General features: G+C 39.0%; 2 protein-coding genes across 6 annotated transcripts; one reads left to right on the forward strand and one right to left on the reverse strand.

Annotated features, from left to right (window-relative positions):
• Nucleotides 1–4: 4 nt before the first annotated feature.
• Nucleotides 5–13705, reverse strand: kdm2ba (lysine (K)-specific demethylase 2Ba). 3 transcript variants are annotated; one of them, XM_088438771.1, is made up of 11 exons: nucleotides 13552–13690; nucleotides 9243–9443; nucleotides 8854–9078; nucleotides 8552–8695; nucleotides 6740–6828; nucleotides 6241–6538; nucleotides 5266–6074; nucleotides 3698–3861; nucleotides 3455–3616; nucleotides 3120–3338; nucleotides 5–1673 (listed from the first exon to the last, which is right to left on the reverse strand). In XM_088438771.1, exons 3-11 carry the CDS (start codon nucleotides 9046–9048, stop codon nucleotides 1492–1494), a joined length of 2262 nt encoding a protein of 753 aa, XP_088294897.1. In that variant the 5' UTR covers nucleotides 9049–9078; nucleotides 9243–9443; nucleotides 13552–13690; the 3' UTR covers nucleotides 5–1491. The 3 variants fall into 3 exon arrangements, with proteins under 3 accessions (XP_088294897.1, XP_088294815.1, XP_088294723.1); XM_088438689.1 differs by lacking the exon at nucleotides 9243–9443 and having other exon boundaries at nucleotides 6241–6531; nucleotides 6742–6828; nucleotides 13552–13705; XM_088438597.1 differs by lacking the exon at nucleotides 9243–9443 and having other exon boundaries at nucleotides 13552–13705.
• On the forward strand, nucleotides 12057–19989 carry LOC148429975 (calcium release-activated calcium channel protein 1-like). Of its 3 annotated transcripts, none has more exons than XM_088439296.1 (4): nucleotides 12057–12086; nucleotides 15162–15267; nucleotides 16211–16297; nucleotides 17647–19989. In XM_088439296.1, exons 2-4 carry the CDS (start codon nucleotides 15244–15246, stop codon nucleotides 18190–18192), a joined length of 657 nt encoding a protein of 218 aa, XP_088295422.1. In that variant the 5' UTR covers nucleotides 12057–12086; nucleotides 15162–15243; the 3' UTR covers nucleotides 18193–19989. The 3 variants fall into 3 exon arrangements, with proteins under 3 accessions (XP_088295422.1, XP_088295344.1, XP_088295268.1); XM_088439218.1 differs by lacking the exon at nucleotides 12057–12086 and adding an exon at nucleotides 13874–15008; XM_088439142.1 differs by lacking the exons at nucleotides 12057–12086; nucleotides 15162–15267 and having other exon boundaries at nucleotides 15992–16297.
• The last annotated feature ends 1171 nt before the right edge of the window (nucleotides 19990–21160 follow it).

Here is a 21160-nt window from a genome sequence, read left to right on the forward strand (position 1 = left end):
CAACTTGATGGTACAAATGGAAGTATTTTAATGAATATTAAGCACTGAGCTTTTGAAATTACAAACATTACATTCACCTGAGGTGAGAGGTTATTCACAGCACAATACATCCCAAAATATTGTGCACACAATACCAACTACATGGATTTACTTCGAGGGGCGTATGAGATGTTTTCGGCATCGAGTAGCCCCCGTAAGAGTTCCACGCGAGGTTGTAAATGTTGAAGTGTTCAGCCCTTGACGGGTATTGTAAATATCACATTAAAAAAAAAAAAAAAAAAAATCTTGCATCGCTTTTACCTTCCTCAATGCTTAAAACCTTTCATACAGCCCTCGGAAATGATTTATTTTACATAGGTCATGTCATAAATTGATCATTTGAACTGGTGTGCAGAACCAGATATGTAGCTTTCATTGCATTCAGTAAAATCAGTGCTAAATGTATTTGTCAGATTCCTGCTACTGCCTTGACCTTAAAAGCAAATACTTTTGTAGTCAAGTAGCTCCACAACTCTGTATAAAAAAATTTGCAAATGTCATTTGACCTAGCGTTGTCTATTAGCTATGCCAAAGACTAGTTGCTAAGCACAAAAATAAATACAAATGTTGCAAAAAAATAAATAAATGCTTAAATGTCAGGTAATTCCATAAATCACAACACTCAATTGTTTAAAAAAAATAACTGAAGACAATATTAGGCCTTAGAAAGAGCATTCAACTCACTAGATGTCCAGGGGCTATACCATTACTTGAATGTATTGTTTATATGTACAGCGCTCTGTTTTTTCATGTGGTTTTTAAGTGCCCCATGTCAGATTTTTGGGCCCCAGTAAAGTCCCTACCACAGATAGGTGAACGCCGGCGAGTGTCCGCTAAGGTAGCGAGCGGCAACAACAAGTCGCTGCGACTCTCTGGGTTTGTTCAAGGTCCCCAGTCGTCGTTGTTGCGAGGACATTTCCGACGTCTGCAAAATTTCTTTGCAGTACAGTTGAATGTCTGGTGACATTTTGGCGACCTTGAACAAACCCCGAGATCAAAAGAGCCTAACTGGCAAGCAAACTAACGAGCAAAAACTCGTCAGCATTAGACCCTAGTGGGATAGGGGCTTAAGGAAGAGTAGTTGGAGAATTAAACTGGGTTTGGATTGACACACTGGACCGCCAACCTCAAAAAATGAGCTCCCAAGCAAGTGGAGATGCTGTAAACTCGTGTTTGTAGAAAAATACTGCTTTTAAATATTTGAGAAATTAACTCAAAACAACAGAACAGTCAGTTACAAGCACATTTTTGTTTTTATATAGAAATACAATCTCAACACAGACACATGCTCGTTATTTTCACCTTGCTCTGATTCCTCTCCTCAGTCTGTTGATTCCTTTAATTGTGACATCTTTTAGGAGATCTACTGCAGGCCCAATATAAAACAAAAATAAAAGGGGGAAAAAAAACATCACGATAAGTGCAAATTGTCATTCGATCCATTATTGAGAACTAGCTTGTCTTCTGCAGCAGTTTATCCTCCTTCAGGCTAAACGGGACGCTGACGGACATTTCGGCGATGAACCTCTCGCAACCTGCCTTGGTCACCTGCTTGCAGAAGCGAAGGTCAATCTGGCAGATGCTCCCACAACGCTTGAAAAAGTTCAAGGAATGATCTGTGACCCGGTTACAAACTAGAAAGGGAAGTAAGAAGAGTGCTGATGAGTGAATACGTATGCAGGAAAAGGTATTTGAATGCTAAATTTGTAATAACCTTGCTAAACTACATGGATTCAAGTATGGTTACACCTTGTAAATCCATCCATCCAATTTGGTTATTATGCTATTCATTATAATTTGTCCATTTGACTGATTTATTAATCTTTCTCCATTGCATTCTATGTGTTTGAAACCAATTTTGTGTTTAATATTGTTTATTCATCCCGCATGAGGTTGGTCTAGTCAAAAAAAAAGTTTGCAGAGACAAATGACACATTTTCAATATGAATGTTAGGAGGTGGTTTTGGGAGAAATTGCATCAAATCAGAAATGTTCAGGCAAAATGCTGCTGCGCTTATATTGGCTTACAGCTGGTACATTTTCAGGTATGTACAAATGAAAAATAAATACAATAGCAATGATAAAGTATGTTCAACTGATTAAACTTTGCAGTAGGTTTCAACATTCCTGACATGTTTATCAATGATGAAGCAACTTAAATAGAAGGCAAGACTGTGGCCTTGAAACCTTTTTTTGCTCTAAATGTTCAGTGCATTTGAACATGGAACCAAAACGCACACACCATGTGTGCTTCAATGGCAACCAGGTGGATACAAAAATGTTGTTTAGGTTGTTAATAAACACAAGTTCACTGACACTGCAATGCTAGCCAGCTAGCTTCCGGAAATGAAATAAAGTGAAAAAATAAAAGTGTCAGCCACGAGTGCTTACTTTCTTTATTAGCACTGTACAGCTGCAAAAGGGTTTGCATCATATTAAGAATTTTTGGAATAATGCCACTCAGCTTGCCGCTAACACGGGTTAGCTTTGTTGTGACAATGCTTTACCTACAATACTTCTGTTTACATCATGAAATTACCCAGGTCATCATTATTGCTCATATGCGTCACAGATATTTGTGACTGCAGGAACCAATCCAAGAACTTCGTGATGTACCTTGGGGATTTTAGTACTCCCTTCTTGCGCGCGCACAAAAAATAAACGACTAGTCGACTATAAAAATGAAATAAAACGATATATGCACATATACTCTACGCAGATATATTCCATGATTTTTTTTTAAACAATTGGACAATTGTTGCTTATGGCCTCCCAAAGTTCACTTTGATACTTTATAGAACATAATTCAATTATTTCTACTATAAAAACAAAGTTAAAATTGGTATTATATAGTAGGTATTAAATTGGTATAATGAATGTTTCCAGATATTAATTTATTGAGGTTTCCATGATTCTGCGTTGTAAATGCAGTGTGTCATTTGGAAACTGGCTCTTCCAGCCAAAATGGCCCTAATCAAGTATCCATCTCCAGGCCTTCCTGTTTGAAACACACGGTTCAGCTAGTAATTTGCCCAACGTAGTTAAGAACCAAGAGAGAAAGCCTCGGCTGTTGTCCTTACCAGACAGGTTGATTTCTGTGAGTGAGTCTCGAGTGGTGGTCCCCGCCGCCGTCAGGAGGTTTACCGACTGGTCGTTGACGTGGTTGCAGTAGCTCAGGTCCAGCCGAGAAAGTAGGGGCATCTGGCGAATGATGAGGCGTAGGGAGGTGTCGGTGATGTCCAGGCCTGCCAGACGCAGATCCTCCACGTTCCGCAATTTGCAGCGATTATCCAGCTGACCTGTCCATCAGTAAACACGTAGCATGTTCATTCAGCTCTGCTTGTGCAGTACGCCCAGTTAATCGGCCGTTCTATGAAAACGCTAACGTGGTATTTTGGTCCTCTTAGTAGGTTACCTGGCCTGTTGTCTGTGGGAGGTGAGAGGAGATCCCTCATCTGGGCATCCTTCAGTCCTTCCACCCACTGGACGTCCAGTGTTCGTAGCAGCGGGCAGCTGGAGGTGCAGAGCGCAGATACAGCTGCCCACGAACACCCCGATAATTTTAACACTCGCAGACCTGAAAGACACAGCAGCTCTTTAGCACATCGAGGCAGAGGAAAAAAAGATCTTAACCTCAGCGATGCCCGGGATAAGGTACCTGGCAATCTGTTTATCAGCCAGCTTAATTGTTTCTTGGAAATGTTGGTCCAGCTGAGGTCCAATGAAAGGGGCTGTCGCCGAATGATCCCACTCAGCATGAGTGGCGTGATAGACGTGCAGCGGTTCAGATCGATCTTTGTCCAGAGTCTTTTATCACAGCACCTGGACATGAAATATTTCATCATTTATTGTTCATAATTCTTTATTTTTCACCAATCGGCGTAGGGCTCCTAGTTTTTTGTAGACCTGCCATACAATGACAAACCCATTTCTATTCTATTAGAAACGGATATGTGAGGTATGTGATGTGTGGATGCAGACCTTAACATACAGACGTTAATACTTGATTGTCCCTTACCCTAACCCCCAGCACAGGTATTTGCTTGCAAATGGCTTAATTAGAGGAGTGTGTTAAACACCATGGGTATAAATTGGTCCAATTGGAGCAGGTGAAAGACTAAGGCTGGTCTCAATTGTTTGGCTTGATGATTCTGGCACTGTGAAATGAAAGGACAGGATAGCACTCAACTATCTTGATGAAGTGTCAGTGTAATCAAAAGAAACACATCTATGTGTGTGTTCAATTCGTTTCAGCCATGTTTCCACCAAGCGGTTAGGGGTGGTAGCGGAACATTCCCCAGTCCTTCTCTTTATGTCATAATCATTGCCTTTTGACAAAAAGCTTGCTATTCTTTGTGCCTTCCGCATTTCAACTGGCAGTTGAAGAGAAAAAAAAAGCCTTTGGCTGAAAAATATAAAAATATAATATAAAAAAATATAACATTGAAAAATAGGTAAAGAAGCCAAAGGATAAAGTTTGCCTTCAAGATTTACTTAGTCATGCACATGCAACTTGGAAGTTTAGTAAAAAGCACAAGTAAGGCTATGTTAGATAATTTGGGAGAACCCAATGATTGTCCTATCATGCATATTACATCGAAAGCAAAGTGGTTGAAATGTTAATGGACCCTCCTCTTTGCTTTCCAACTGAGTAAATATTTTGTGAACTTTTCTGTGGCCAAGTGCCTCCAACCAAGATACCTGCACATGAGCGGTTTCTCACAAACCTTTACACAATGGATGAAAGAAAAGGATGTGAAGAATGGTGTCGTCAAAGTACTCTGCCCCGAGTTTAGTAGGCCACTTATGGTGTTTGCTGCATGTGGACATCAAACAGTGGTGAGTGAAACTGTCGGATACATTTTCTTTAAAAGAGTTTGAAGAGTGCTAGGGCGTTAGTCTGAAGCAATTAGTTTTCAGAGAGAAAGTGTGGTTAAAGTATTGCACGAGGCAACACTATCTCCTCATTCAGCGTGTTCCGAACGACTGGGATTTCAATATTTGCGCTGCATTTCAGAGTCATGGGTTCATGAACTGAAATGCACACTGTACACCAGAGGCGTACAGTATGCATTTCAGTTTTTTCTCGAGATCTTCTTTTCCAGCAGCCAACCTCTCGCAATATACCGTACCCCCCAAAAGTCTTGGCTCCCCTGCCTTAGGTGTTCTCTAAACATTTGTTTCCTTAAACACATTCTCGCAAACTTAGCTGTGTGTCACATTTACCATCGGTTCCAGGTCTTGGACACCCTCATGCAGCAGCAGAGCTCCTGATGAGTGAGGTGGTTGAATATCTTCATCCATACCTCACGCTGGAGGACGTGCGTCTTTCCATCTTTCAGGGGCAGTCTATCAGGAGGCGGGCTTATTGGCGGGGGCCGGATGACGTGGCGCTCCATTTGGACACACTTGGGCGGTGAGCGCGGAGGCACCGGCCGGGTGGTTGGCGTGCTCCTATTGAAGCCCAGCGGAGTGATCTGACTCGGGTAGAAGTGACGCAATTCCCAAGGGGTGCCATTCATCTCCTTGGTCTTAAGGTGTAGCCTCTGCTCGCCTAGGTCATTGCTGTTACGGAATCTCTTGGGCTCCTCGTTTTCCAACTCGGGCTCCACCTTTAGAGGCTGGCGGTTCTCATTGGCGAGGCAGTCTTCGGTGTTCTGAATTTCCTGGTTCAGTGCTTTACTCAGCTCCCTGCTCAGCTCCCTGTTTGGTAAACGCCGTTTGCGGCGGGCTTTAGGTCGAGGGCCTTTTTCTTGGGTTTCGCTTCCGCCTTCGCTGCTTGGGCCGGCTTGCGGAGAGCTGCAGTGGGAGTGGTCGCTGTCTCCGACAGGCATTTTGAGCGACGAATTCAAAAGATCGTTCTTATGGTCTATGTCATCTGCTAAGTCATCAGCACCGCCCAAACGCCCATTTCGCTCAACAAAACCCCGGAAATGAATATCTCTTCCATCCTCGTCATCATCCTCGTATCCTTCTTCGTCTTCCATTTTAATTTGCTGAAGGAGTTTTGAAAAACAAGGATCTTCTAACATTTCCTTCAAGAACAAAACAAAAAGATTTTGCATTGGCTTAATGAGAGTACATTTCTCTCTGTACATGACACCTGAAATTTACTACTGAATAATTACATTAGCCCAAAAACACTGACACGTTTTGTTGGCACTGACGTCAACAATACGAACTAAGGACTCTGACACCAACCTTCTTCCTTCCTCTGAAATCGTCCTCCTCCTCCTCCTCGTCCTCATCGTCAAAGAGCTTCCTCTTCTTCCTCAGCTTATCCTCAAACCGAGGTCGCGGAATGCTGCTAGGGGACAACATGGGCAGCTGCCGGTGAAGCGTCTCCTCGGATCGATGCCTGGGTGTCTCGTCTCGGTCGTGTCTTCTCTTGACCAAAGAAGACATGTCTCCCTCCTCCTTCATAGGCTTCTGTTCCCTCAGTAGAGAGCCAGGGAGGTTGGAGGCATACTTGAACCCTGGGCCCCTTTTTTGCTTTAATACCAAAAGGGGCGAAATGTACAAGACAACTTTATACCTTTAGCCTATTGCTCCTCATACATTTAAGAGATAAAGTTAATAACATTATTATGTGACAATAAATACAACAACTCTTACTATTTCATAACATTAAAATATCTATTCTGACAATCATCAAACGGTGGTGTCCTAATAAAAAGCCTCCTCTCAATTCTTTGTACTCACTTTTCCACTCTTTCCAGCATGGTTGCACTTGGGGCATTCCCAGCAGTTTGGGAGCTCATCATTCACCACCCCAGAAGCATCGTTCACCTAATTGGTCGGCCAGCAGATCATCAACATTAATAACAATAGTGTGCTGGCTACAGTTTGTTTGACACAAGGGTCACAAAGGAAGTGAAAGTGAGTGTGATGTGGGTCTGTCTAACAGTTAAACCTCAACCGTACTTAATATGCAGAACTTGACCGTAAAGATTTTGCAAGGGAGAAGTGAGTGTGGTCAAAAGTGTTACAATTGGAAACAATTGCCAGTGATACAAGAACAAAGCAAGCACACACTGTAAAAAAAAAAAAAAAAAAAAAAGGCTGCAGTTTGTTAAACTGGTTTTGGCAGCAATATGCTAGTAACCAACTGATATGTTCAACGTGTAAAATGACAAGCTAGGCAAGATTCTGACGGTGTGACAACCTTGAGCGAAAATATCTGTGTCACGGTATCACGGAATTAAAATTACAGCTCTAGTTTTTCCATTCCAACACAATCTATTTGAATTTGTAAACAAAATATTGAATATTTGGTACCATGTTTATTACAAATAAATAAATATATAAATACGTTGACAGTCTTATTGTTTTTTTAAATTGTTCTCAGCAATGCCATCTAATGCCATCAAATTATTTTCAGAGGTAGCTTGTTAAATCAACTCTGGAAGGACTAGTGAGCTATTATCACAGAACTGTTCCACTCTGCCATCAATGTCCATGGTAAGCACACAAAACTTTGAAAAAAAAAAATCCTATATAACATTGATATATTTTGAAAGTAACTTTGAAATGATAGAGAAATCAAGTTTGTTTGATCAACATGAGCATAAATCTTTGCTTTTGATCATAAACAAGCTTTTTTGTTTGCCTTTTTTTAAGTTGCGTTTTGAGAGAAATATTGTAAAATCCAATAATGACACGGAGGGCGTGCTAAGCATCATGACTTGATCTCAGTTGGTTAAGCTTCGTCTAATCATCTCCCAGAAGTAGGTGACATCATCAAAATTAGATGTACCTATTGGTTTAGACGAGTAAACGTGTTACGTCCTCCCGCACGCTTATATCATATAATATAGACATATATATATATACATATATATATATATATATATACACACATATATACATATCTATACATATATACATATATATATATATATATATATATATATATATATATATATATATACATATACACACATACATATATATATATATATATATATATATATATATATATATGTATGTGTGTATATGTATATATATATATATATATATATACACACACACACACATATATATATATATATATATATATATATATATATATATATATATATATATATATATTTTTTTTTTTTTTTTTTTTTTTAAACCGGTTACAGAGCATATTCGCTGTGATTTGAAAGTACTTTTTAACCCCACGGTAAACCGTCAACCCGGTTATCGGCCCATGCCTACAAGCAGCTGTGTGTGTTGCATTACTTACAGTACATTTGCTTTGTTGTCACTAAATATTCCTTACACAACCCATTTCAACTTCATTGTAACAGAATGTGGGACCGTTTTTTTTTCTTGAGGGTTTGAGCATGTGACATCACCGTCACAAGACCAAATAGAAACATGTTGACGTCCAAGCACCTTCAGTGCTGAGTCGCTCCTATGAGTTTATGATGACCTGGCATTCCTGGCATGAGACTAAACTTATGAATCACCAAAATGAGTGATGTGACTAAAGGGGAGTTGGCCTTCACAAGCTGTTTCCTCATACCTTCAGGCAGTTAGGATGGACAATTTCGTTGCAGATAGAACATTCCATTAACATGAAGTTGAATTTGTCCTCCTCTTCCTCCAGTGTATCCTCCTTCCCTGCCTCCTTACACACCACACACACTGCCGTGTGGGGCAAGACAGGCTGCAACAGAAAACATAGAACAGAGAGCATTATTTCATCTTGAAATAAAGACTTTGTGAGTCATTCATAATTTTGTATGTCTCATTGCACATTTCTTTATGACTTATCAATGGATATTTGTGGGAAACAAGATAGGAACAAAAAAACAACTGACTTACGGCTATGCACTGTCTCATAATACAAGACTGTTTCATGCGACCCGGACCACCAAACTTCTTCATGTCTTTGCAAAAGTGACACTCCCCACACTCTGTCCGCATGCACGCCTCGCATTTTCGGCAACGCGTTCTCCTCCGTCTTGCTCCTGACGAGCTACGACTGGATGGTAGTTTAACAGCCGAAGGTGTTGCCATCTTGGGCTTTGGACGACTGGCTGCACGTTGCTGCAAGAGTAAAGAAACAGGCAAAAAAAACGCGGGGTTATAAATAACTCTGGCAAATATTACATTCTAATTTCACAAGAAAATTACATAACCACGCATTACAATTTGTCTTAAAGGGGCCCTATCATGGAGCTTTTAATCATGATACAATTATAAATACTCACCCTAAACACCTGCACCACAAATTCCTATTTTTCTTCTTTGACTCATCTGTGAGAATTTTTTGTCCTTGCTGCACTTCTCATCACCAGCTCCACCAAAGCAGATAATAAGGGGCTTCTGTTCTCACATCTCACTTGATAACGTCACAGCGATGATGAAAGCCCCCGAACCGCCTCAACACCGCCCCGTACCACCTGTGCAGACTAAACGCACGTCCACATTATCCGAGCAGCCATGATTCTTTTACTTTCGCTTTTTCACTCCTCCTATTTTTTCATATTTTACTTTCAAAGTGTTACTGTAGAAAACGTCAAAGTGGCGAAAATTTGGTTTTGGCTACTGGAATTGGAGTTAGTCTTCCGAAGACTGAAACTCCTTCCCAAAAATGGTTGGAATTAGTTTTTGGGAGCATGTGATAAGATTACAAATGAAAGGTGGCGCAATTCCCGTAAGCTCGCTTGATGGAGAGGTTATAGCTTTAAGTACACGTTAGCTTGGTTGTATAGAAATTAGGTATGTGCATTGATGAAGTGCACATTCATGTTGTATAATGGCTGCGTCACCAATACAAGGGTCGATTTGCCATAAGATTACAAATGAAAGGTGGCACAATTCCCGTAAGCTCGCTTGATGGAGAGGTTATAGCTTTAAGTACACGTTAGCTTGGTTGTATAGAAATTAAGTATGTGCATTGATGAAGTGCACATTCATGTTGTATAATGGCTGCTTCTTGATGGGGCATTTTTCTTCTGCCACTAACTTCTTACATTTCTCAATGTGAAGTACTGTTTACATCTACTTTAGAATTTCTTGACGTTTCTCTTGACGTTATAATGTCATGTATATAGGTTTACACACCCCAAGGTAATGTAGCCTTTTTCCTTTATTATTGTTTTGTAGGGGGTCCCTTGATTTAAGAACGACATCATGAAGGGGGCGCGGCAGCCAAACGATGAGCGGTGCGGTTTTAGCCAAAGAGACTTTGCTTACTGGTTACTATTAAAAAAACTATAAAAAAAAAAACCTCTTATTTCATAACAAATTAAATCGTCAATAGGTCAAAGGTAAGAGCTTATCGTTTATATCCAAATATTTAACTATGGACAGTTTAAAATGCAACTATATGGCTCAAATATTTTTATCTGTAAATGATTCAATAGAGAAAGAAGCCTGCTACGGTATAGCAGTCATAGCAGGTTGTTGTATTACATATAGACTGAGTGATGCAGTAAAATGACTAAAAATTAGTAAAAGAAACAAAAACCAAAACAAAACAAAAAACAAGGGACAGCTATAATTAAAGAATGTGACAATCAGTCAAATATAATTTCCAGGTGGATTTCTATCATCTCTTGTAATACCTCTCTGGTTGCTATGGAAAGATGGTAAATCACTAAGGGAAAAAAAAGACAAATCACAGACCATTACACAGACTCCTTTTCCAACTGGAGACGTTACCTTGGCAACAGCTCGTCTTTCTACTGGTAGATATGATTCTTAAGGACTGCAGGGGATGCATTAAAAATGATATTCCAGAGATTTGTCTTTTACATGACTCGTTCAATTGTCGTACGCCTGTTATTTACCACTGTTATGAGTATTTTTAAGGAAACCAGCTAGTCATCTCGTATACAACTATCCTTTACCGATCATGTATTAATGGCACTGTGGAAAAATGAGAAGTTAAACTGCTTTGGCAGGTTAACCACACACCTTTCTCTTCATTGTGTTGTATCTATGGACAAAGTGAGCCAGTTTCCTAATAGTGGGAAAACGAAGTTGAGCCAAAAGGTGACGCGTCAGCTGACTGTCAAGACATTCCTGGTTAAATACAACCAAGCATTGTGTTAAGCTGGCACTTTGAAACAAGCAGATGCTTCAGTTGACTGTAACAAAGACGTTAACCCAGATCAGTTATGCTGCCCTCATTATCAAATGGAAACTTGTTCCTCCATGTTTTACACAATTTGCCCTCAGAAGCATTTTGTATGATGGACATTTGTGTAAACATGTGCAAACACAAAGTCAAAGTAAGCGCTCCAATAACACAGGCACTTTCTCTGTACAGTAGTTGTCCCAAGAAGATAATCATTCTATTTTATGTTTATTAATGAACATGAGGTCAAAGTGGGTGTGGTGGTACACTGGAGTGAATCATACTAAAATAGTTTCTAATGCTTTATTATGTTCAAATGGAATATGAGAATCGTCTTTACATAATGCAACACATGGTACTGTTATAGAAGAAATAAGAGTAGTGTCAAACAGTATTGTTTTTTTCTGCATCAATACTGTATCATGATTGCTATTCAGCATAATCTTTGTTGACCGTGTGGTAAGAAGTGTACACTTTTTTGCGTACGGTATATACAAAATATAACAGCTACAATCTTATTTGACCTGACACTATGAATGATAGATGCTCCAGCAAGGTTGTCCACAAATGCATGTCTGCTGATTTATTGGATCACAACCATAGCTGACTATGCTTCAGCAGCAATATACTTCAAATGTAAATCTTCTCACAGTGGCAAAATGGTACACAGCCGAGAAGGTGACATATGGTCTTGTCTAAAAATGGTGAACCTTCATTCACACAAATATTGGGACACTTCCCAGCTACACGTGAAAAAAGAACTGCATTATTGATATTTCTGATTATAACAGTCAGGGGCATAGTTTGAACTTTTTTTGAGTTCAAACACTCCGTGACGTGACGATGATGTAATGGCATTTTCGTTATATCACTCTATAATTGTCCAAACAGAGTGAGCAGAAATCTGCCCTTATCTAGAGAACGGCTAGAGAAAACGGACGGCTGGATGTTGTGGACATAGTGTGCAAATGTGAGTATTTGCTCTGAAGTTAAGTTACAACATAACCAGTTTTGCAAGGGAGTTTTACTTTACAAATGTGTATCTGATAGTTTCTACAACTATGTATTCATATGATGTAAAGAAGTCTTATTTTTCAGGATTTTAGTACTTTCATGTCACTTTGAAATTGTAATTTTTCTAAAAATTGCATGGCTAGATATTAGTTTAGAAACAGGTTTAACTTTATAAATGTTATATGTATGTTATATGTCTTTGATATATAACCGTACACTCTAAAAACATTTAATAGTAATCCAATTATGGTCAAAGAAGGGCCAAGCCGATTTGACCTAATGATTTGCTTTACACACACAGAAAAAAAAACTAAACTGGGGTCATATATATATGTGTATGTGTGTGTGTGTATGTGTGTGTGCTATATGTGCTAAATGTGTATGTGTGTGTATAAAACAGTCCAGAATTCTGAGTCAAATTGACCCAAATATTGGCTAAATCCCGAATTATGTGTCAAATTGACCCAAATATTACCTAAACCCCCCTTTTTTCCACCAAAAATTGTTTTTTGTTTTTTTTTTGGAGCGTAGCAAAATGTAGTATGAAATCCAGAATTGAACAGCACACCTGGAATGATGCATGATGTAAACCGCAAAACTGGTTTACATCATTTATTAGTGCATTTCAACTGATTTATGGTTGAGGTCTAGGCCAGCAACAGCCGTGAACGCACACTTTTCGTCCTCCCAGTGCAGAACACTTCAACCACTTCGAACACTCATTTAGTGGGGCTGCGGCGTTACGTCCTGTTCGGGTAGCCACGGGGTCACTTGGTTCAATTTGGACCAGTGTTTTCTCCATGCAACAGAAGGAGACACACTTCATTGTTCCCTCTCCCCATCCCCCTTCCCCTTCCACGGCCCCTGCTTGGAGAACATTTGGCCCAAAGCCTTCTTAAAGACAGTGCAACTTAAGGAAGTGGCTGAAATGCAAGGTTTTGCGGGACGAAAAGGTGACAAGCAAATCGATTAGAAAGGCCAGCGACAAGTAGAAGCCAGCAGTTGTAATTCCAGTGTCATGTGAGTGGAAAGATCACGACCGAGTGAAACTTAGGCAGTTGCTTTCGGAGGTGGACCGTGCGAAGTGGGTCAGTTGTGGCAGCAGATCGACTCCGTGACCATAAAGGACACTGTATTTTGATGCACGGAGTTTATCAACACAACGGATTCGTTGATTTCAAATCAACGCAAATGTTGACTATTGCGCCTACATATTAATCAAAACCTTAAGGGCACATTTGTCTTTTCGATTCGCCAGGACAGCGGGGTAAAAGCTTGTGGATACAAACAGTGTGCTCAGGTAATTGACAGAAAAACACAGCACTGTGAACAATACTTTTTGAATCTTATGCTTGAATTTACACCGAATTACATATCAATGTGTGCTAAGAGTGCATTGGGGGTAATTCACCAGCTCTGACCTGTTCGGATTCAGAATCATATTCCTCATCGTCTCCACTCAATGACAAGGCCATGGCTCCGAGCTCATCGTTGGTGAAAAGCAGAAAAATCTAACATGGCTGAACAAGACTCGAGAGAACACCGAGCACTCACTCACCCCTCCTCCTTCCTATCACACCGACAAGCAGCCAGCTGGCAGAGTGCAATAGGTTGAGTTCAATATATGAGTACAACGTGGGAAATAGTAAAACTCTTACGATGCTCCCTCTTTAACAAACCCACTACGTATAAAAAACACATCTTTCTTAACAAAATAACACGTATTACATACATACATGTTTCTAGAGTCTTCGAATTCATTTAGGGACCAAAGAATCCTTATGGCAATTCTCCTACTACATCACACTTACGGTATCGGATTTAGCGTACCGTTTACCGAGGGCAATGAATGCAACATTAAACAACCCGGAAATCAAGATAAGTACAAAAGATAGTTCATCACGACCACACGTCAGTGTTTGCTTATTAGTGTTCAGTTTCGGTGTTGTCGTTTAACTGTAGCCCTTTACGTATCTGTTAAATAAGTCATCGATCTTTAGAGATTACATAAATGAGCTTTTATTACATTTAAATTTAGCTAAAAATTCTCGCAATTAGAAATTATTTCTACCAAGGCACCAAGCATTTGACCTTTTCAAACACCCACCAAAATGATACCAAAATGGCAACAAATAATTTACACGAACTGTAATATCACGAAGCGTTAAACAGTCAGATTTATAACATACTGTCTATTTCATTATTTAACAGGCTAGCGAAGCTAGTTTCTTGTCACACACAGGGTCAGGTAGGATTTTTTTGTTTTTGGAGGGGGGAGTTATAGGCTTAGTTAAATAAGTTATGGAATCAAAAATATGATTTAGATCTTAAATTCTTCAAAGTAGGCAACACATAAGTCAAGATGACAGCTTTGCAAATCTTGGTATTTTCTCGAGTCAGCTTAATAATGTGGAGGCTGCTGTATGACAGGCACACTACACAATAGGGCCTGGTCTTGGATTCTGTTTTTTTTTTTCTAAATTACTTAACCAAATATTGCTCGTTTTCAGTTATTTGGTTCCTTCAATAAAAGAAAAAAAATGTAAAAATGGCAAGCTGCGTGTGGTTCTGGGAGAAGAAAAGATGTCTTCATCATTTTTTAACAGAAATTAGAAGGGGGCACTCAGAAGAGGAAATCTTAGACAGCATTTGTTCCTTTTCCAAGTTTTTGCTAATTACATTTTTTGTTTATTTGTGCATATACATCATCACATTTCATAAGCTAGTTTACTGAAGTATACAAATGCTGATATTTGACTCACTGATTAGCTATACAGGGATAACATCAGTGGGCACCTCACGGTTCAGGGACCCGAGTTCAAATTCACCTTGCTCCGGCCTTCCTGTGTAAAGTTTGCCTGTTCCCCCCGATGACCACGTGGGTTCTCTCCGGCCACTCTGGCTTCCTCCCACATTTTGAAAAATATGAATGGCAGGTGTATTGGATGTACTAAATTGTCCTTCGGTGTGATTGTGTGCGTGAATGGTGGCCATCTCTGTGTGCCCTGCAATTGGCTGGCAAACAATTCAGGGTATTCCCGCCCACTGTCCAAAGTAAGCTGGGAAAGGCATCAGCAAACCTGTGACTTGTGGAGAATAAGTGTCTCTACAAAATGGATGGATGGACAACATCAGAGGTGAGCAGTCAAGGCATTCTCTGAAGGACTGCCCACAATCATTCTTTTTCGTTCCATAAAAATCTATTAACTATTTTGAATCACTTTATCCTCTTGACCTTGTAGCATTTATTTTGGTTTGTTGCTCTGGATGTTTATTTATTTTTTTTTTTTTTGTCTAGTCAGATTTCAACCTCAATGAGCTGCCGTTAGAATAATTTTTGCCAGCTGGCCGGAAGAAGATTAGCAATGGGACTGTCTCCCAAGGCCAGCGTGCTGGCCCTTGATGGCATCAGAAATATTCTATCTTGTGATTCATTCGGCAGAGTAAAACTTGCTACAACAACCAAAACGTTTGTAGCAATTTTTCACACATTAATAACTAAACTATAATTAATAACTGAAAGGGTCCATGTATGAAATGCAAAGAACAGAAAACAATTTTCCAGTGCAGATTTAGAACTTTGCAAACTCCAACCACAACAATAACAAACAAAAAAAAATATATATTTTTAAATTTCCACAATTTTTATAATGACAGTCAAAATGAACAGTGATATCTTTCTAATAGTAAGGTTTTGATGCAACTCTTTTGTGGGATCTGTCTGTACTTAAGCGGCATTAATGTATTTCCTTTAATTTTCCAAGCCGCTTCATTGTGCACATCGGAGGGAGGGCTATACCCATTGCGGACGCTAGGAGTCAATCTTGTCCATCGCTGCGCAGCAGTATTGAATTGTGGGTACAGTAGCTCATGTTTCTGACAGTCAGCTGTTGCAGAAAAGTTTTGCCATGGTCGGATAGCTCTCTTTCTCTGTGCGCTCTCTCCTGCGACACTTTCCGCACTTTCACCGCGACGCCTTTCTTCCGTCTTTTGCGTTACCGCAATTTTTAATACACACGTTTTTACCCAGACTAAAACTTTGGACTTTACGGGATGAGTTTGAACGAACATTCCTTGCAGGCTCTGTCATGGAGAAAATTGTACTTGAGCCGGGCCAAGTTGAAAGCCACCAGCCGCACTTCAGCTCTTTTGTCAGGATTCGCGATGGTAAGTTATTTTAGAGTCTCTGCTTCCTGGAAGACTAGTATGTTTCCACTGCACAAAGACTGACGCACACGGGTGCTTTCAAGGTCTTGCAGCTGTGCAGGCCTGCTGCTCCCTTCGACACGTTACTGTAATGGCCTCGTTAGTCCTTGTGCGAATGTACAGTAATTACACTCACATTTTTAAACAAAAAAAAGGTAGCGCAACATGTATTTGACTAGGAACTTGGTTTCACAAATATGACGAAATAAACAGATGTTTCAAACGCAGATGTTCAGGTCGTATGAACAAAACATGGCGTACCTTCGCACCCCTTCCTTATAGTTTTTGTGTCGAAGCCGTAAACAGAGGGATTTTTAATGATTTTTTTTAAATATATAACGTACACTGACTGTACTTTATGCTAAGGTAGCAAAGTGATGCCCAAGTAAGCATAAAATGCTCATTCGCGCCCTTGATTTTTTAAAAACGTCCTCACATAAGGTATACTGTATGAATACCTCCTGTTTGTAAATGGATATAAAACGTCAAGACCTTTTTAATGACAGGTGTTTATGGTATAAAAACGAGACTATAGACAAGTTAATCATAATGTTGCTTAGAAGAATAGAATACATTGGGCTTGAAACAGAAAGGCTAGTTCAGTTATTTTTTTCCTCAACGCTACTCAGTCAATACTTTATCAGCTATGGTGTGGACATTTTAAATTACTTACTTAGCTGTGGAAAAATATGGCCAAAAAAGTTGACAGACTGCTGTAAACCATTTTATGTGTCTGACGGTAACTGTCACAAACAACTACAATCCTTACACAATTCAAACCTCTCCCATTTCCTAAATGTGCAAAGCGGAATTAAAACTGCCAATCTGCGAGTCAAACAATCCAACATTTCTGACATGCTATTTCAATAACAATATCATAACAAAATCGACTGATAAATGTAGCCAATATCTGTTTTATAGAATCTGTTTCTAGACTGAACTAAAATGTAATCATTGAAGATGCAGATGAAGATGTTCTGTATTATGTAACATGCATCGTGTAACTTTGCTTAGCATTAATGCATACCTTCAATGAAGTGTTAATAAATGACATGGATGATTGGACAGGTTATTTTGCGCGAATGAGATCAGCGCTATTAGTTTGTGAAAGGGTATGTGAGCATGCAGATTTTAACTCAGCATCCATATCAAGGAATACATAGTTGAAAGAAAATCTCTGTCAACATTAAAGGTGAATCTAGTCTTTTAAACATCACTTTAGTTTGAAATGCAATTCATGAAATGTGTTGTGTGTATGTGTGCATGCGTGTTTTAATGTTTTTTTTTTTTTTTTTTTTTTTTTTAACCAGGTTGCCATGGTGGAGGTTCAGTTGGAAAGGGACTACACTTATCCTCCAGGCTTGTTGATAGCCTTCAGTGCTTGTACTACAGTGCTAGTTGCAGTGCACCTCTTTGCACTCATGATTAGCACCTGCATCCTTCCTAATCTCGAGGCGGTCAGCAACGTTCACAACCTCAACTCAGTGAACGAGTCTCCCCATGAGCGCATGCATCGTCACATTGAACTGGCCTGGGCTTTCTCCACTGTTATTGGCACCCTTCTCTTCCTCACAGAGGTGATGCTCCTCTGCTGGGTCAAGTTTTTACCCCTAAAAAGCAACATGGAAAAAAATGTCACCATAAGTTCTGGGCAAGCTGCAGCCATCGCATCCACTTGCATCATGGTGCCTTTTGGCCTGGTTTTTATTGTGTTCGCCGTTCACTTTTACCGCACACTCGTCAGTCACAAAACGGACCGGCAGATCCGAGAGCTGGAGCAAGTTATCCGGCTGCAGAACCAGCTAGATCACAGAACGGAAAATGATGACCTGAAGGCTGTTGACCATTTTGCTTGATTAATATCCTCGCTTGCAAGAGCAGGGAACATTCAACATTGATTTTTGTTGTGAAATTAATGTTTCTGGAGTGTAGTTTTCATGATTTAAGTACTGAAGGTTTACTGATTTCCTGATGATTTTTTTGCATATTATTTGATACAAAAACAATGATTTAAGAGTTGTGCTGCATTTCCTGTAGCTTTGATTAGAATCCGTTCATAACACCTTATTCCTATGCCAAACTTTCAAGGGGAATTTCACATGGTCATTACAATTATCATTCTAATTTTTTTAGTATATGAAGGAAATATTGTCAATTTTTCATTGCCAAAAACATTACTGTGGCAATTTGTTGTTGGGTATCCTATGGACACAATTAAACAAAAAAAATACTGGCAGAACAGAACCGTTTAAAGCAAATCACTGTCTTCAGATTTCTACACATAAAATTGTTAATTCACGCATGCAACCTTTGCCAATCTTTAAGGGAACTTGATGGCATAGTTTTTGTGTAATTTTGCTCACATGTAAACCAACAAACAAAACAAAAAGTACTTGTCATGGTGGTGCATGATTTAGTTAGAATGTACTTCACTGGAGCTGTATCATTTGCTGCATGTGCCATCATAAGATTATTTAATGTTGATCATTCATTTTGTATTTCATGGCGTTTGGAATTTATATTGTTTTTGAATCTCCAGATATCGGTACGCAATTGTCAATACGATTAATTACAAGCACAATATATTTATATTATACCGTGTATATTCACACACACACACTCACTCACATGCACACGTGTTGTTGACTTTCCTTTCAGAATCCCTGTTTTCTACGGTACACTGTACACACAAGGGTCACTGCCAATGGGCTTGTCAAAGTGAACACAAAAGTATATTCCCTCCGAAAAATTAATGTAATGTTAGTGTTTCAAAAATGAGGTACCTGTATATTGTTGAATTTAAAGCTAATTCACAAGGATTGAGTACAAATTTCATTATATGTACAACACTTCTCAACGTGAGGACTTACAAAGTAATTTACATGGTTAAAATAGAGATCCTCACAAACAAAGAAAATCAAAGGTTAACCAAGGACTCTGTGAGTAAAATGTATCTCACTTGTTCTCAGATGTAATGAGAATTGCAGCAGTTAAAAGCGTACTTTAGGACATGTACTATATGACTAGTATCATAAACAAGCATCCCCTTAGCCACAATAATGATGTTACACAGTTAATAGAAACAATGGAACGGAATTGCTTCAGCAACAGCTACAGTATGCTACTTCAGTATATTCCTGTGGTACCATTGTTGGAAATGTCTGGATATTGTGTCTTAGTTGATAGTTTACAGGTTTGAGCATGTTCACATGTTAAATGTTGATATGAGTTTACAATACAGTACATGCTTTAGCATGCTCACATGTTGGAAATTATTGTCCTGTGGCACATGTTGAATTATTACTTTGTTTTTCTTATATTCTTTTGTTTGGGCAAAAAGCCTTTGGTTAGTTTGACGTGAAACAAAGTACATGCATGCAGGTATGCAAATATAAATACCACTTATTGGGTCAAGTGATAATCTTGGGCAAAGAGCCTCTCAGCCCACCTATTGTCTTCTTTAGAACCTACGATTGCTCTTTTCGTTTGGTTGGGTTTTGTGGTTTATTTATTCAACAGACTGCATTGTATATACTGTGGTTCCATGAATGTATTTTACGATGTATGGTGACACTGGAGCATATCTGGTGAGCTTTACCAGGCTGCATGGTTTTTGTTGCCGATTTCAAAATAAAACATCTTGTGTTACCTAACCACTTTTTATTTAACGTTTTAGAGCACTTCCACTTTCTTATATAGGGTTATAATTCAAGGATAGGACCATTTCCACGGAATTATGTTAGGCACTTTCAACACATTACAGTGCTGCAGATTATCATGATGATGTTTTGGAAGGGGCCTGTGATCACACTGGTTCAAATAATGTTGCTAAAGCCAGGTTTGTCAGATGCTAGTGACTAACAGCTGGAAAGACTTGAGGAACTTAGATTTAGTAGGTTGGTCTTTCAAAAACAACTTTGAAGTCTTCTTCCTGGGCAATGTGCTGTGGATTGTGAACTTCAGATTCTTCCTGGCTTAATGTTTGGAGAAAAGACATGTACGGTGCTTTGTGCTTTAGATGGCTGCATGATCCTGCCAGTGTACACTATATTATGTAACGCAATATAAACAGAAGAAAATTGCTTGAAGACACTTTGCAGAGCTTAAAATCAGTCTATGGTTGACCATCTTTAACTTTCCATTCAGAAGAACATTTGTGTGTGTGCGTGTGTGTGTTTTTTTTTTGGGGGGGGGGGTCAGCTACATAAACTTAAGCATGATTAGGCCATCCACCGGCTATTACTATGATGAACACAACATATTGATTTAGTATTGCACTAAGTCAGTATTACATGGAGTAATATATTGTTACTGCATTAGTCTTATACTTATACACACGCACACACACACATACATACATACATACATACATACATACATACATACATACATACATACATACATACATACATACATACATACATACATACATACATACATACATACATACATACATACATATATATATATATATATATATATATATATATATATATATATATATATATATATATATATATATATATATATATATTTATATATATATATATCCTGAGCTATTTTCATAATCAGGGATGGAGATCAGACTTAAACTAATGTTCAGAAGGGTGAGAAAGGGTAAGGGAATTATCAGGCAAAATAAAAATAACATTAAAATTGTTCACATCATAGCATCAGAAAAACTAAAAGGGATACGTTCACAATGGTTTTTAGTATTACTTTTTTTTTCAGATCCTCTAATGGCATTCACTTTCCCAGAAAAGGCCTTTTGCCTCCTGAATTTGTTCTGATGAGAGCGTGGAAGTCACATTGGACATTTTTTAA

This window comes from Hippichthys cyanospilos, chromosome 1, assembly GCF_059441005.1.
Source record: "Hippichthys cyanospilos isolate Australia breed blue-spotted pipefish chromosome 1, RoL_Hcya_1.0, whole genome shotgun sequence".
NCBI lineage: Eukaryota > Metazoa > Chordata > Actinopteri > Syngnathiformes > Syngnathidae > Hippichthys > Hippichthys cyanospilos.